The 16,702-nt window shown below is 36.7% G+C and overlaps 1 protein-coding gene across 10 annotated transcripts in view; it reads right to left on the bottom strand.

Moving 5' to 3' along the window:
• Nucleotides 1-16,702, bottom strand: part of KLHL13 (kelch like family member 13) — a 189,197-nt gene that overhangs the window by 44,617 nt on the left and 127,878 nt on the right. Inside the window, exons 1-3 of one of the 10 annotated variants that reach the window (XM_070067103.2) lie at nt 15,278-15,343; nt 14,728-14,772; nt 14,114-14,226 (exon numbers count right to left, since the gene is read on the bottom strand). The exons of 6 other annotated variants lie outside the window; for them this stretch is intronic. In XM_070067103.2, the coding sequence (XP_069923204.1) occupies nt 14,114-14,211 (98 nt within the window). In that variant the 5' untranslated portion in view covers nt 14,212-14,226; nt 14,728-14,772; nt 15,278-15,343. Of the gene's footprint in view, nt 1-14,113; nt 14,227-14,727; nt 14,939-15,277; nt 15,344-16,702 lie in introns of those variants that run through there. 3 more of the 10 variants (XM_008272915.5, XM_070067104.2, XM_002720248.6) reach the window with 3 other exon arrangements.

The raw sequence follows: 16,702 nt of genomic DNA, 5'->3' as shown, positions 1-16,702 counted from the left end.
CCATTAGATAACTATAAGAGGAGGAAAGCTAATTATCCAAACCGAAAAGCATTTGCACTGAATATCTCAATCCTGTCCTTGAAAAACTTAAAAATTAATGTTTGCTCCCTGTACCTACCATATTTCAAGACAAGTATCCCTTTATATTTTAAAATCTATGTACCAATTAAACTACATCAAGTCTAGTACATCTTGACCAACAGATTCCTCTATTTAGAAAGCCTGTTTTATATTTTTTCCATTCTTCACATTTCTTACAATATTCTAGTGGAAGCAGATAGAAAGATGGGTAGATAGGTAGGAAGATGGATGGAAGGTAGATAAATAGGCTATGTAAGAATCTGTTCTATTTCTTGAATTAGAATAGTGAAAAATGAATTTCTAAATGTTAATTCCATACCTACTATACAGAAATGCTAAGTCAAAGTTCCCTTGCCTTTAAGAAGACATATAAGGTGAAAAATACACAAGAGGTAAAGGTGGTAGGAAGATGGGGCTGCATAGAAATGTGTTGGAAGAAACAGCATACGCTCCTATCACTGTCAGTAGTGCCCTTCCCAATGCACAGAGGAAATAGCATCTTCTGGCCACACATCCACCCTCTGAAAGCATGCTATATTCTACAGCTAGCACCAGGTCTGCCCACAGAGAGGTCTTGTTATACCTGTAATTCTGAGCTTGCCTTCTTCAATCCCCAAGTGAAGAAACTTGAAGGGGCACTCCAACCTTTTGTATGCTCAAGCCAACTTTCTTTAAAGGAGCTTTGCTTACAGACAATTTGTTAACCAAGGTGTCATTTTACTCCCATTATCTGTAGCTCACCAACTCTGAAATTTGACTATTGTGCTGTGGTACATTTAAATTGAAAAGCATGTTATGTATGAATTGAGTTTTGCCTGCCTAGAATTTCAGTTTATTAAATATTCAAACATCCAAGTTATCCAATTTTAGAGTTTATTATAAAGTCTGATTCCACAAATTTCAAACCAATTAGAAATCACTGGGACAAAGCCATTTGGGAACAGGAGAATCATTAATCAAGTGATTAAAAAATGGTAAAAATCCTATCCTTTTCTGAATTTCCCCATGCCACTTCACAAAGTCGATTCATGACAAAGAATTAAAGGAATGTTTATTTCTCTTTGAAAATGAGACATGAAAAAGGAGAATGACTTATAAAGTAGTAACCATTGCATTCCATGTTTGAAGAAGTAGAATTGGCAGCTGTAAAAGTCTCACTGACTTCATGTAGCCAAAGTCAGTAATAAATATAGCAAATCTCAGCCTTGATTTTGCAATGACCTAGAGGCATCTCTGATTACTTCAGTGAATGTAGAAAATTCCAGGATCAAATCAATCATCTGTTTTTAATATGACAGCCAGTATTTTTAGAACAGGGGAGATGATAGTAAAAATGAAAAAATATCAGAGATCAGACTCTCAACCTAAAGAGTTTGGGAATCACTCTTCAGAAAGTTCTCCCAGGCATATCTCAGTATGGAGCTAATGGAAGCAAAGAGTCTATCATTTCTTTTAATAAAATTATTTTCCTTTTTTGCACTTGTAACTTATAATTAAAGATACTTTCTCATAAAACTTGGTTACAAGACTTTATCTTGTACTATGCTTCCCGTAGAGAAACAGCCGTTGCTGGTCTTAAGTTCTCAGCTTGTTAGGAGATGTGAAACAGAACAAAAAATTTTCACTATCACATCCGGCCCACTAATCTACCTATATATTCAATCATCATACTTCAAGAGTATAAATGCCATTTTTATCTAGGAAATGGCTTCTGATTTTTCTGTTAAAGTGTCATCAGGACCCACCATTTTACTACATTCTTCAAAAATTATTTTAACCAAGATCACTGTAATGGTTAGTTCCATATCAGAAAGCAATTTCATGATCTAGCTACAGACAGATCTACCAATGTGAATAGCAAACATTGCTCTATAAAAATACCTTCTTACGTCTTTGCTCATGGTGCAGCATCTCTAAGGAAAACATCACTTGCAAGCTATTTTTGTACAATTACTATGTATTATTACCAAAACTATTAAAACTTATTAAAATTTGTAATATTTTCCTGGATGACTGACTAGTGATTTGAAGATCAGGGCACAAATTGTAAATCACTGGGAGAGTTTTCCTCTTTGGGGGAAAACTGTTTCTTTTTTTTTTTTTTTTTTTTTTAGGGAAAGGGTTTATTGGGGAACACCCTACAGACCAGAGTGAAGGGGCGGCGAAGGAAAAAGAGAGAAGGAGACTGTAAGAGAGACAGACAGAGGAGGGAGAAGAGAGAGGAGAGAAGCCAAGAGAGGCCAAGAGAGCGCAGGAGAGAAGGACCAAGAGAGCACGTGTGCAGGAACGGGCCCTTTCAAAACGTTGCCTGAGGGCGGGCAGGGAAGCAGGAGCATCAAATCCCACTAGGATGGGGGCGGAGCCTGGCTCAGGTAGCTGGGCCATGTGGCCACCTGGCTACAACTGCGCCAGTTTCCTAACATTCCCCCCGCCTTGTTTTTCATAAAGCAAGGTTTGTATGGGATTACATTAGTCCCAAAAGTCCAAGAGGGGTAGAGGGACGATGATCTGTCTTCAGAGCTACCTCCTGCCGACATGGGGCGATGATGCACTCTTCGCTGGCATGGGGCAATGTCCCAAGTTGCTGTCTCCTGGGTGGGGAGCCGAGCAAATCCCTGCAGCAGCATTTGGTTGACCGCCTGGTTTTTGAAGGCCTTTGTTTGTTCCATTATAGCCTGCTATAAACACTTAGACACTGTAGTATAGAAGACAGGGTGAGAATAGCAACCAATGATCCTAAGAGCATTAACCAGGTAATAAGAGGATGCCATAGAGAGGAAATGGAGGGGGTCTCTGGACCCTTGTGGGGAAAGTTTGATGGACGTAGCCTAAAGCTGATTCCAGCCAAGACCGGGAGAAAGGCCACCAACTTCTGCAGGTAGTGGGGCCTGTCTGTAGAGAAACTCTGTAGAAAAACTGCTTCTTTTTAAAGACACCATGGTCTCTGTCTTAAAAAAGGTTGTATATTCTTGGGCAGAATATACATGATAAAGCCAGATCATATTTTGATGAAAAGACATAGTAGGTAACAAACATTCAAATTTCCAAGTCAGTTAAATGACAACTTTAAACAGAATATAATTGGAGCATTTTCAGATTGTGTATGCATGTGTTTTCAAGAAGCAACCTATGAATTGTAAAATAGTAATAAAATCCCAACTTAATTTGAGATAAATAGAAAGAGAAATATTTCCTTCCTTCCTTTTTTTAAAGATGTATTTCTTCATTTGAATGTCGAAGTTAGAAAAATATAGAGACAGAGAGGTAGAGACCAGGAGACAGAGAAAGAGAATCTTCCACCCTCCAGTTCACTCCCCAAATGGCTACAATGGTTGCAGCTGGGACAGTCTGAAGCTAGGAGCCTGGAACATCATCCGGGCCTCCCAAGTGTGTGGTAGGGGTCCAAGCACTTGGGCCATCTTCTGCTGCTTTTCCCAGGCACATTAGCAGGGAGCTGGATGGGAAATGGCGCAATCATGACATGAACCAATGCCCATATTGGATGCCAGCATCGCGAGTGGCAGTTTTTACCCGCTACACCACACCAGCCTCTTTCCTGCCTTTTATATAGTCCTTTAAACCAGTGTTTCACACTCAAAATTGTAATTTATTTTTGAAAGATTTTTCTTTATATAAGGAGAATAGATTTCATGTAATTCATATATTCAATTTTAAGCCAATAGTGATACATCACACCCTCACTCCTTACACCTTTTTCTTTTAATTTTTGCAATAACATGCTTTTAATTTACTTTATAGTCATGGGCTGAATCCTCCATTAAATAAATGAATTCAACATGTAAAGAGTAGAAAGACCACTGTTCTTCAGGAGTATAGATAAGGGCTATAAACAATAATCACATCTCAAGATGTCAATATTCTGACTCTCAGGATGAAGGGGAGAAGTAGACAGGGGGAGAGAATAGTTATCATGTGGGTGAGAGTAGCAGGGAGGTGTCCAGCTACTTGAAAAATGCTAATATAAATGCTAGTAACTTTACTCACTCCATCTCCATGAACTATCTCTTTAAGGGATATTTTTTAAATCTTCAAAATCCAATCTTCTCAATCAATTGGTTACTCTCAATGAAAATTAATTTGACTTCATATTTCTGAATAACCATTTATGGAAGCTTTGCCAGTCAAAAGAAATTTCAGGAATCACAAATGTATGCTTTTATACATTCACGAGAGCCACAGAGAGCATATTTAGGATTCTAAAGACAATTGCTATCATGGAACTATCTCAGTCATCTTTCACCCCTGCATCTTCCCCATCTCCCATGTCAAATCAACTGTCAAGTACTATTGAAACTCAAGAATGTTCCTCTCCTTTACTTCCTCTCTACTCTCATTGTTACCACCATAGTTGTGGTCTCTACTGCCTCAGACCTAAAAATGGTTATTATTATTGTTATTATTATTCATTTCATAGGCTTTATGTTATAGATTGGCATAGATTTTTTACATATTCTAATTGTACTTATAGTTTAGAAAATCACTACCTTGTCCAGAAGTATTCAATAATTTACTGCTTGCTGAAAAAAACTAAGTTTTATGGCCTAGCCCCCTTTAACTAATCAGACATTTCAGCAAATTACGCTTAATAATGTACTTAATGATTAGAGAATAGAAAAAACTTCAGGCCAGCACTGCGGCTCAATAGGCTAATCCTCCGCCTGCAGTGCTGGCACACCGGGTTCTAGTCCCGGTCGGGGTGCCAGATTCTGTCCCGGTTGCCCCTCTTCCAGGCCAGCTCTCTGCTGTGGCCAGGGAGTGCAGTGGAGGATGGCCCAAGTGCTTGGGCCCTGCACCCCATGGGAGACCAGGAAAAACACCTGGCTCCTGGCTTCAGATCAGCACGGTGCGCCGGCTGCGGCGGCCATTGGAGGGTGAACCAACGGTAAAGGAAGACCTTTCTCTCTCTTACTATCCACTCTGCCTGTCAAAAAAATAAAAATTAAAAAAAAGAAAAAACTTCATATTCACAAACTGTCAATTATTTTGTTCTAACAGTTATGCCTTTTTATTTATTGCTACAAGTAAGGTGTAAAAGTTGTTTTAGTTCAACATTTATAACCAAAGACAATATTCACTTAAAATCCAATATCTGCTAAACTTTTGAGATTAGGCTGGAATCCTTTTAAATACTAATCATGTGCTGATTTTAAATTCCTTTTCTATCAGCCATTCCTTTCAAGCTATATATAAGAAAAACACATTATCATTTAACTGGGAATATACTAACTTCAAGCCATAAATGTCTCAAATAGCTTTCCTAATAAAGATAAAAGGTAAGTGAAAATATGTAACTTCTTAAAGTGGACCTGCAATCTTAGAACAGGTTAGAATTTTATCAAATCATAATGACTAAAGAATTTTGGTCACTGGTAAGTTGCTTTTGCAAATCTCCTCAAAGTAGCCTGAATCTTAAGAAGGCAAACATACAATACAGGTTTCAAATGACCACCATCTCAATTTTCACTCATAGCTGTATTTTATGTGATCAGGTACACTTGAGAAAGTGATGCAGCCAATATATTTATACCTCTTTCATAGTACTTGAAGCACAATAAAAGTTCTAATAGTAGAACCTGTTTTCATGACGCTTTCAATACAATCCTAGAGTATAACGCTGTCACTAGATAATTCTCCTTTTCTTTTTTTAAAGATTTATTTAATTATTTGAAAAGCACAGTTAGAGATAGATAGAAGGAGGGAGGGAGGGAGGGAGGGAGGGAGGGAGGAAGGGAGAAAGGGAGGGAGGGAGGGAGATCTTCCATCCACTGGTTCACTCCACAAATAACCACAATGACTTGGGTTGTGCCAAACCAATGCCAGGAGCTTCTTCTGGGTCACCCACATGATTGCAGGGGTCCAAACACTTGGGCCATTTTCCACTGCTTTCCCAGGTGCATTAGCAGGGAGCTGGATCAGAAGCAGAGCTGCCAAGATTCGAACCAGTGTCCATATGAGATGCAGATGCTGCAGGTCACAGCTTAGCCTGCTATGCCACAGTGCCAGACCCAATAATTCTCCTTTTCAGTAAGATTTCCAGAAAACTTGCTACAAGGGTTGAGGATTGCCTATGTAGTGCAAGCCAGTCTAATCAGGAGTTCTTATAAGTATAAGGACTAGATCAGAGTAGATCAGAGAGCAATATGAAAAGGATTCAACCTGCCATTGTTGGCTTTGAAAATGGAGGAAGGAAGCTAAATGTCAAAGAAGACAGGCAGCCTCCTTAAGATGATTATCCTGGGGCCAGCACTGTGGCTTAGTAGGTTAAGCCTTCCATTATGGTGTCGGCATCCCATGTGGGTGCTGAGTTAAGTCCTAGTTCCTCTTCTTCTGATCCAGCTCCCTGCTTATGGCCTGGGAAAGCAGTGGAAGATGGCCCAAATCCTTGGGCCCCTGCACCCACATGGGAAACCTGGAAGAAGCTCCTGGCTCCTGGCTTCACATCAGTCCAGCTGCAGTCACTGTGGCCATTTGGTGAGTGAAACAGCAGATGGAAGACCTCTCTCTCTGTCTCTCCCTCTCTCTTCTGTGACATTGCCTCTCAAATAAATATTTTTTTTAAAAAGGTGCCTATCCTTCACCTTATAGCCAGCAAGATGATGGCAACCTTGGTCCTACAGACACAAGGAACTGAATTTTGTCAATGATGGGAATGAGTAGGAAATGGATTCTCCCCTAGAGCCTCAACACCTGTTGACACTTTTAGTTTAGTCCAACAAGGCTGATACCAAATTTTAGCCTAAAAAAATATTGTAAAAAAAACAGTTATATGTCCTAGGCCATTAGTTCACAGTAATTTGCCTTGACAGCAACAGAAAACTAATACACGGAGGGCTTTTCTTTCATTGAGTGCTTACACACAATTGAGCAATGGGATGATAACGTCCAAGAGAAAATACTAAGCATACAGAATGGAGTAGTACCTTTAGAAAGTGCTAAAAGATAAATCACACCAATCAAAATCACAGAACTCTCCATGGTGAAAATGCTGGGTAATCAGTGAAGGTGGGAAAAGTGCTTCAAAAAACTATGAAAACATAAGGAGGCAATGACTTTAATCCCAAAATCATATCAGCAAGCATAGATCAGTGGCCCAGAATTTTCCTGCAACTTCACCACTTGACAGTATGCAAATAAATCTCTAACATCTTATACCAGCATCCAATAAAAAAAAAATAACCTTTACCATCTATCCTACTTCATTTTTCTTCTAATCCTAGTGAAATATTATCTAATAGATGGCATGAAAGGAACAAAAGTATACAAAAATGAAAAGACCACAGAGAGGCAAGAGGCCAGTTCCCTGGTAATGCACACGAGAAAGCAGCAGAAAATGGACTAAATGCTTTGGCTCCTGCATCCACACAGGAGACCTGGATGTAGTTCTGGGCTCCTGGATTCAGCCTGGACTAGCCCTGGCCATTGTGGCCATCTGGGGAGTAAACCAGCAGATGGAAGTTTTCTTCCTCTGTCTCTATCACTCTGCCTTTCAAATAAGTAAAATAAAACTTTAAAAAAGGATACTATCAGTCTGAAACAAAAATCACTTTTCTATTCTATGCAATCTGTACTGTAAAATCCAGCATCTTATTCCAATTCATTTCTCTTCATTTAGCCCAGGAAGTTTTCTTCTGTAGTATTTCATAGTCCTTAAATCCATTATTAACACTGAAGAGTATAGAAAACAAAAACATTAAGCTATTTGTCTTCGTTCAGAATTTTCATAGCAATAAAATAAATTGTTTATGAAAAAAAGATAAAAATAAAACAATAAAATTCTGAATGACTTCAAGGACCACATCCCCAGTGATCAGCAGAGTGATGCCTGGCACATAATAGTAACTGCCAAATGTTATAAACTTAATGTACACTGGCTCCAACTTATGATGGTTTGATTTCATGAAGACACAAAAGCAATATGAATTCAGGAGAAATCAGACTTCAGATTTGAATTTGGCTCTCTTCCCAGGCTAGTAACCTGCAGTATAATCCTCTCTCATGATGCTGCTCAGGGCAGCAGTCACATCTCCTAGTCAGTCCCACGACCATGAGGGAAAACACCTGGAACTGTATAATGCGCTGTGCTATTAAGCTAGTGTGTGGGGTGGATTACATGTAGCAAGTGTGTGTTTTTTTTTTCCAAAAAATATTTATGTATTTATTTGAAAGGCAGAGAGAGAGAAAGAGAGAAAGAGAGAAAGAGAGAAAGAGAGAGAGAGAGAGAGAGAGAGAGAGAGAGAGAAATCTTCTACCCATTGTTTCACTGCCCAAATGGCTGCTATGGCCTGAGCTAGACCAGGCCAAAGGCAAGAGCCTAGAACTCCATCTGGGTCTCCCATGTGAGTGAAGGGGTCCAAGCACTTGGGCCATCTTCCATTGCTTTCCCAGACATGTTAATGGGGAGCTGGATTGGAAGCGGAGGGACTGGGACTCAAACCAGCAGCCATATGGGATGCTGGAGTCATAGGCAGCAGCTTAACCCACTGCGCCACAATGCCTGACCTAGTAATTGCATTTTTTATTTAAGTAAATGTTTTCAATTTACATTGGGTCTAATGGGGTGTGATCTAAACTTAAGTAAAAGAGCACCTGTACCAGAGTACTGAAAAGAACTGAGCACTTTCAAAAATGGATTACTCAGTAACTTCTTCAGGTACAGATTTTGAAGAATCTTGTGTTTATACCAAGTCTTTCTCACAATGTTGAAGAAGTAAAGCAAAATGCCATGGCTACCATTTTAATTAAAATATCATAATGTACAGCATTTGCAATTCTTAACCCTTTAATTTCAATGAATTTATCAACACCAACATTTGCCATCTCTTACTTATTCTCATGTCTCCCTCTCATCCAAATTTGGCCCCACTTAGGTCTCATGAAAATACTCTAAATTTCAAGTAGCAATCTTTCCAGACTTTCCAAAGTGGTATATGGAGAATTCCAATTCTGCCTCTCTTCCCTATGAGGAAAGAGTTTCTTATTTGGGGACTGAGGGGAACTTGGAAACAATATTCATTTAAATGTAAAAGCAATGAATCTAGATAAATTATTGACAAGCAAAATTCTTTGAAATATCTCAGAGTGGCATACACTAGCTCTATGTATTGGAGTATCTTGTGTGCAATGTTTTTCAGTCACATTAAATAATTTCAATTTAAAATAAAATAACAAAATATTAAAAATATATAAAATATATAAAATAAAATAATTTCATTTTAAAAAGACATACAAAATGGGCAAACATTTAACTTCTCTCGCATATGGCAAGCTTCCTCAGACTAAAATATCTAAAGGGGGCTAAACAATAAACCCTGAAAATGAGGAGCAAGCAACCCAATCAAAAACCTTTGAAAAGCAAGTTTCCAACCTCTAAATACACTAGGGTTAGTTGCATCCTATCATTAAAAAATAATGCATTCCCAAGCTCTTTAAGACAAACAGTACATCCATTTAAAAGAAGCAAGTTGTCTTCTTCTGGTTGGACTACATATGGAGAACCTCCTTCAGATGCAGCATCTCATAGGAAGATGAACAAGGAAAAACTATCCAGGTGAGGGCAACCAGGAGATCAAGGAGCCTAGAAACCAAATCATGCAAGACTTCCAAACTTGTATGCAACAGCAGGTATACAATTTTTTTCTACAAAGCTCTATAAGATCACAATGGAATCAGGGGTTCAAAAATATGATGAATGTAAGAAAGAGCTGTCCATAAATGAAAGGTGCTATCTTATGAGGTACTGAGCTCTTTGTCACTGACAATGTTCAAGGAGGACATGGGTCATCATCTTCTAGAAGTGTCACAGAAGGGATTCTAACATTAATTTACAGGGATTGGAACTCACTAAATTATATCTAAGTTCACTTCCATCTCTGATTTTCCATGAATAAGTGATAATCTAGCCCTGCTGCAAGTTCCCAAAGAACATGCCACAAAAGATACAAAAAAATACAAAACAATTGTCCTTAAGGGTTGGGTGTGTTTTTTCTCCACCTAATTGTGTTAATTGTGCATATATAGTAAAAAATAAGGTAAGCAGACATAAACAAGTAAAAACATTTGTTGTGAAAGCAACTTTTTCATAATTGGATGTTATCAATTCAATAACTTAACAAATCTTCGATAGATAACAAAGATTTCCCAAATCAAAAAATTCTGTTTTATTCACTAAAGAAAGGATAACATTGGGATACAGGCAACACATGCAATTTAGAAAACACGTATTTTATGTCTAAATTTCAATCACCCACAAACAAGGAGCATGTACGTAAATATACATAGAGTATGCACAACCTTTCCTCAGGAAATCTAATTACTAAATTCTGTTGATGAAATGGCATAAAGCAGTTGCTATTGAATAATATGCTATTGGTCTTTATTATAAAATATATATTTACATATTGAACAAAGTAATTGAAACAGGAAGCTATGAACACATGTCTAGGGGCTCAAAGAAGTTAAGTCTAACATTCATCTTCCTTTCGCTTCCTAAAAGTAAAATTCTAAGGAAAACACCTCACAATGTCTGTCTTGCTATAACTCACTGATAGGCTGCATTGGTTAATTCTTACCTAATTGTATTCCTCATTCATACCACACTATTATTGCAAAACTTGCTACTTGTGAAAAAAAGATAAAAGTATTGCTAGTGCTAATCCTGTTCTATTTTAAGTGTCCTTAGAATCTAACAATCCACTAACCTTGTAATACTGGCCTGAAAGAACCATTTGCTGTCTTAAAACAATAAATACCAAAACCATTTAGGTGTGATTTCCCTTACAGCGTTATTAATTTAAGAAAAATTGGCAGGGTAATTCACACGGTTCACACCTGTCAGGAGCAGGGTCTTTAGTAATGCACTTTACACCAACCAGGAAATCCTCTGTCAGGCTAAGGCTGAACTTCAGCCTACTGTTGAACAGTGTGTAATGCAAACACGTTATCACAAAGGACTCCATTTCTAGCAAGACAAGCCCTTCAGGCATGCCACCTGCAAGTGTTCAAATCTGAAGCTGGAGTAATATTAGATGTATCCAGTGGACACCAAGCATTTGGTCATCAATCTGTCCTGGGGTCAAAAATTATTATTGTAAATATTTCATCTTTAAGGCTCTTTACTTTCCCTGTATCACATTATAACACAATTTCTAAAACGCTATATGCTATATAAGAAACTATTGCCCATAATACTATCATAAATAGTCTTTATCATTAGGAAGTCTTTAAAATGTTGGGAAGATTCAACTATCTTTCAAGTTCTAAACATTCAAGAAAGAAAACAAACTTGGACTTTAAATTTGGTAATTTAAAAAATGAGTCTTTCTGTTTGATGTTTGAAGGAAGTAAAATGTTCTCTATTGTAGTTTTTAGTAACATAACAGCACTGCCCCATCAGTAAAAGAGTTACAGCTAAGCAGCAGCTACACTGGGTTTACAACAACAACAACAAAATACAACAATGAAAAGAGTCTTTGTATTTGTCCATACTTGCTCAATTACTACAACACATTTTTACTATAATCAAGACTATTTTATTTTAAAATTTCAGTCTTTGAAAAAGTTCTCAAGTAATCACTGAAAATCACATAATGGGTATTGACAAATACAATGATAAAACATCACAAACCAATAACAATACTATACAAGAATGCACACAAAAAGATCTTTTATCAACCATTAGGAATTCTATATTCAAAATGTTATTTTAAATGTCTATACATGATTTCACAGGTAAATTTCTAATACATTAAAATTTGTCAGAGACTTAGAATTTAACTATCCTGCTTCAATGAAAAGTTTAGACCAAAAAGACACAAATAACCATTTAACCTAATGTTTACTAATCAAATAATTATAAGAGCAAATATAATGCTATTTGACTCAGTAATCTAATTTAATTTTTCAATTTTTGAGTGAAATTATGCTAAATTTAAGTATCATGTTGTGTGCTGATGTGCTGTGGAATATAAACTAGCATTGATGAAAACAACATTCAAACAGTATGTTTTTATTTCTTGCCATATGAGGCAATGAACTGTGATCTAAACAATCAAAAACTAAACATTTAAAAACATGATTTAAACTCCTCAGGCCAGCTTTTATAATATTTAACATATTTTCTATTTGTGTATATTTACTTAAGTATTAATATATTTATTTTTAAATTCAAGGATAATTTAATAACATGCTGTAAAAATGTCACAATAGTGTAGCTTACCATCAGCTCTCCAAATATATTCTCCATTCTATTTATGTGCACTAACCAACAATCAATAGTCAGCATGCAAAATCTGTGATATTTTCTAAGATCCATTTTCTAAATTAATTCACTCATCAGGTCAAAGGGTTAAGTACTTAAAAAGAAGAAAATAATTCATTAAAAATATTGTATTACATTATATCTAAGATTGTGGTTAATATAATTAAAATGAGCATTTATTTAGCCATCTCTAAAAATTGACAAATCACCTGCAAAAAGAGCTGCATTTTGGATCTTTTGGACAGTAAAATATGGTGAGAATACTAGAAAGGTTAACTGTAATCTATTGATTGTAGTGGGTTTTATTTTGTTTACAATAAAATTGCTTTTGGTAAATATTTGGTCATTTCTCAGCTGTTAAGATTCATAAAGTCAGCCAGCACACCCAATTTTCTCTCATTTAAAAGAGCCCCACTCATATGTCACCTCCATTAAGTTGTCACATCCATTAATTGTGGTTTTGAAAAATCCAGAGCTTTTGATAAATAAATGTAGCAGGTTTTTTTTTTTTTACAAATTAGATATTCTTTCTATATCATAAGAAAAAAGAATTTAATACCCAAAACAGATAAAATAACCTGGAATGTACAAAGGAAGGAACATAAAATAAAATCTGAAAATGAAATGACTGTAGGACTAAACTCTGAAATGTCCTCATTTTTAGCACTTTCCAGGGAATCACTTCTTTTGAACTGAGAGCATAAGTGCACTTCCTCAGCGGCTGAAAGGCTTTCAATGAACCAGATAGACGTTGTGCATCTGAACCTCACATACAACAAAAACTAAGTTAAAGAAAAAAATGGCAGCTCACCGGAGTTCTAAACATACAATTAACCTAACGCGGGAGGAATTTTCCACCTCTTTCCTACTGAAAAATATTTTAAAGGGAACACTCACAGTTAAGGCAATCTCACTCAAAAGCTTTTCCTCTAGCTATATATTTTTTTAAAGGCCCAATTTTCATATGCCAAAATAGGGATCATGAAAAGTACTTTAAAAAACCATTTTATTTTATCTTCTGGATTTTGTTTTTAAAACAAAACCTAAAATTTAAAAAATTGTGGAAACACTTTCTAAGGCATTTCTGTACATATTTACTTAAAAGACATTTCTAAAGCAGACATTTGTAAAATATTCTTTCAAACCCCATATATAAATAACTGCTCATAAAAGTAAAATCTGCACAAGTTGTAATCTACAGTACAGAACCTGAAATTGATAATGATGTAATATCAAACTTATTAATATTCATATAAAACTAAAGCATAAAAGTCTTGATGAGAAGACTTATTTTCGGGCCAATATGATAATTGTTAAATGTTGAAAATTTCATCAAAAAATACAATAGAAGACACTTCCATATTTAACACACTACCATCGATTACCATCAGCAGCTTTACTGTCATTATATCAAAGAAAGCATTTTAAGTGTTTTAGATACACAAAAATTCAAAAACACCAAACCCAAGTTAAGAATTAAAGTTTACCCTTATGCAATTCCTTAACTGTACTCTTGCGCTTTCATATTAGTAATTGGATTACCATCAAGCACTCTAAAGAAACATAAACATAACTCTAGGAAAACAAAACAATAGTAAAATGTGGGCATGCCAAGTCTTTAAATGTAAACAAGCTTGAGGATTTTAATCTTTTGGGTTTTTGAAGGTTGCTATTTGGGGTTCCCCCCCACCATTTTGCCATAAGGTAGACTCATGAATGAAATCCCACTTTAACATCCTATTTTCTCTCACTTACATGTATGCTGGAGAAAGTGGAGTTGACCTGGATGTTTTAAGCACAGGAACTGGGAATTTCCAGATAGCAGGAGAGCTCGTTTTCCATTTCAATGGCATGTTGTCACCACGGTACTACAATAACAGTAAACAGCGTTTCCATAACAGACTACCAACTAGGACTTCCATTCCACACTGTACTGACACAGCAGTGGCTGCCGTGGAGAACAAGCAAACGATTCTGCCAGTGCCCTTAAACCTATGCTTCCAATCTGTAAAATAGGGCTGCGAGGTACCTCCTTTAAATCCTCCTGTCCCCTAAAGCAATATGATGATTTTATCATTCCAACTTAACAATAGTGCCACCTCGTTAGGAAAGCGTTGACTGCAATGCACACACACGCACACACACATATACACACACATACACACTGCTGCACTGGGCATACCACACAATGAAGCTTTATTTAATAAAAGCAGCTGAGGTTTTCTTTAAGCTTGCATTACCATTGTTCTACCTTAGCAGGGATACATACTGCAGCACTGTACTATATTCTGTACCTATTAACCTGATTTCTGACCAATAGTAGCAGGAAAAAAAATAGATGGGTTTCATATGAAAATGAAACAACATACCTACTCAGAATACACTTGTCATCCTCTGAACATTCTTCTTTTGAGCTGCAACAATACAAATGGGATATAAACCTCAACATAGCCTTAGGCCACAGCTAATAGAGATCAGTGACTAAATTCAGCAGCTTGCTTTCCTCCTGTGCAAGCTCTGGCCACACAATACAAGAATGCCATTGTGGGAAAAGCCCGTTTAAAAAAAAAAATGCCAGTCCCTCAGATTTCCAGTTAAAAGAAGGCAAAATGTAAGAACAAATATAAACTGCTGCAGAACTCTGCACGCTCTTCTAGTAGCTTCCGTTTCAAGTTGCTCTCCTTTCCCTATTCTTATTTCCAATCCAGGATGAGCAAAATCTCACACATTCACAACATGCTGTGGTAACATGAATATCACTCTGCCTTCTGCAGCAGAGAAGTACAGAGTAGCGTGCTCTTAATAGCAGTCCTCAGAGGGACGCTATCAACAATCTAATTCAATGCTGCCCTCCCCTTCTCTCCCCCCTTTCCCCTCCCATTCACCCCCGCCCTCCTCCCCCGCCCCCAAACAGCTCACAAATTGCCTTGAGGAAAGACCAACGCAGCTAGCCAAGCAGGTGTCCAGCAGGGACCACTCCAAAGCTCAGCAGCCAGTCCAGTAACCTCCAGGGATTAGCGACTGTCAAGGAGGTTCAAAAATTGAAGTTGCTGTCAAAGGCAGCTTGAGGTATTTCGTGAAAGCGATGTCAAATAAAGGGTTCATCTATATTATTTTTAAATACTGCCAGAAAATTCTTTGTAAATGCCCAGAAAGTGACTGGGTATTTTTAAGTTTCTCTTTAACGCACCAAAACAAAGTCACAAATTTTCTGCACAGTTCTAAAAGGTGAAAATAGGTTAAACGGATATTATGCTGAGCTCTTTATTTACAAACTAAAATTTTTACTTCTGATGTGGGCAACTCACCACCACTAATTATCTACCTTCATAGCACACTTCTGCTACCCAAAAACAGAATTATCTGTCTCCATCAATGCAAGCTTGTAAAAGCAGACCACCATTCACATGAAATCACTGCAGTGAAAAGGAGCTTACATTTACTTTCCAAGTCTGTATCCAAACAATAAACTTGTGCTTCCAACTGAACTAACTAGCTTTCAGATATTCTCTCCAAATTCTCAGATTTTAAAGATTGGGATTTAGTCCCTTAAGAATATTTTTCATTTGGATTTGAAAAGCAGAGATGAATGATCCTAAAGAAACTACATTCAAAAATTGGAAGATACATAATATGCCAGAAATACAGCATGAAACCAGCTGAGATAACCACAAATACCTTCCTCTTAAGATACAGATCAATATCAAGGCATATGGACAAACTAGTGTTGTCCTAAGAAACACAAACACGTATGCTAATGCAGTATATACACATATACATACACACATACGTACATATATTAGGGAAAGGGAATTGAATAGGAATGGATGGATTTTATAAATATTAATTTAATGACAGCCATCACTACCTCAGGACATACAAATTTTATTTATCATATACAATACCCCCAAAAAACCCAGATATGCAAGTTAAAGGATATATTTCCAATTCTTTTTAGTATCCACACACAAAATTGTCTCATAGAAATCTTCACAGGAAGTGGAAAAAGAAGTATTCATATTTATCATTACCTTCATGGCCAAAATATATTTTGAATTAGGTTAAAAAGAAACTTGGTATTAATATAAATAAGTCATCATCAAGAATTTACATTAGGAACATTGCATAGCAACCCTTAATGGTTATGGATCAAAAAGGTCCCAGGTACAATCAGAAGCAGCAACTTGTTTAGAACTCAAAGAAGGAAAAATACATACTCCTACACACAGAGAAACACACGTGTATGTGTGCATCAAGTTTGGAATGTCTCATTCTACAATGAGTTTTAAACATTCAAATCCTGAAACATTTGCATTTAAAAATATAAAACATAAAATCTATATA

This window comes from Oryctolagus cuniculus, chromosome X (assembly GCF_051225735.1).
Source record: "Oryctolagus cuniculus isolate XC-2025 breed Fujian yellow rabbit chromosome X, ASM5122573v1, whole genome shotgun sequence".
NCBI classification, from domain to species: Eukaryota; Metazoa; Chordata; class Mammalia; order Lagomorpha; family Leporidae; genus Oryctolagus; species Oryctolagus cuniculus.
This window is presented reverse-complemented; position numbering and strand designations above follow the sequence as displayed.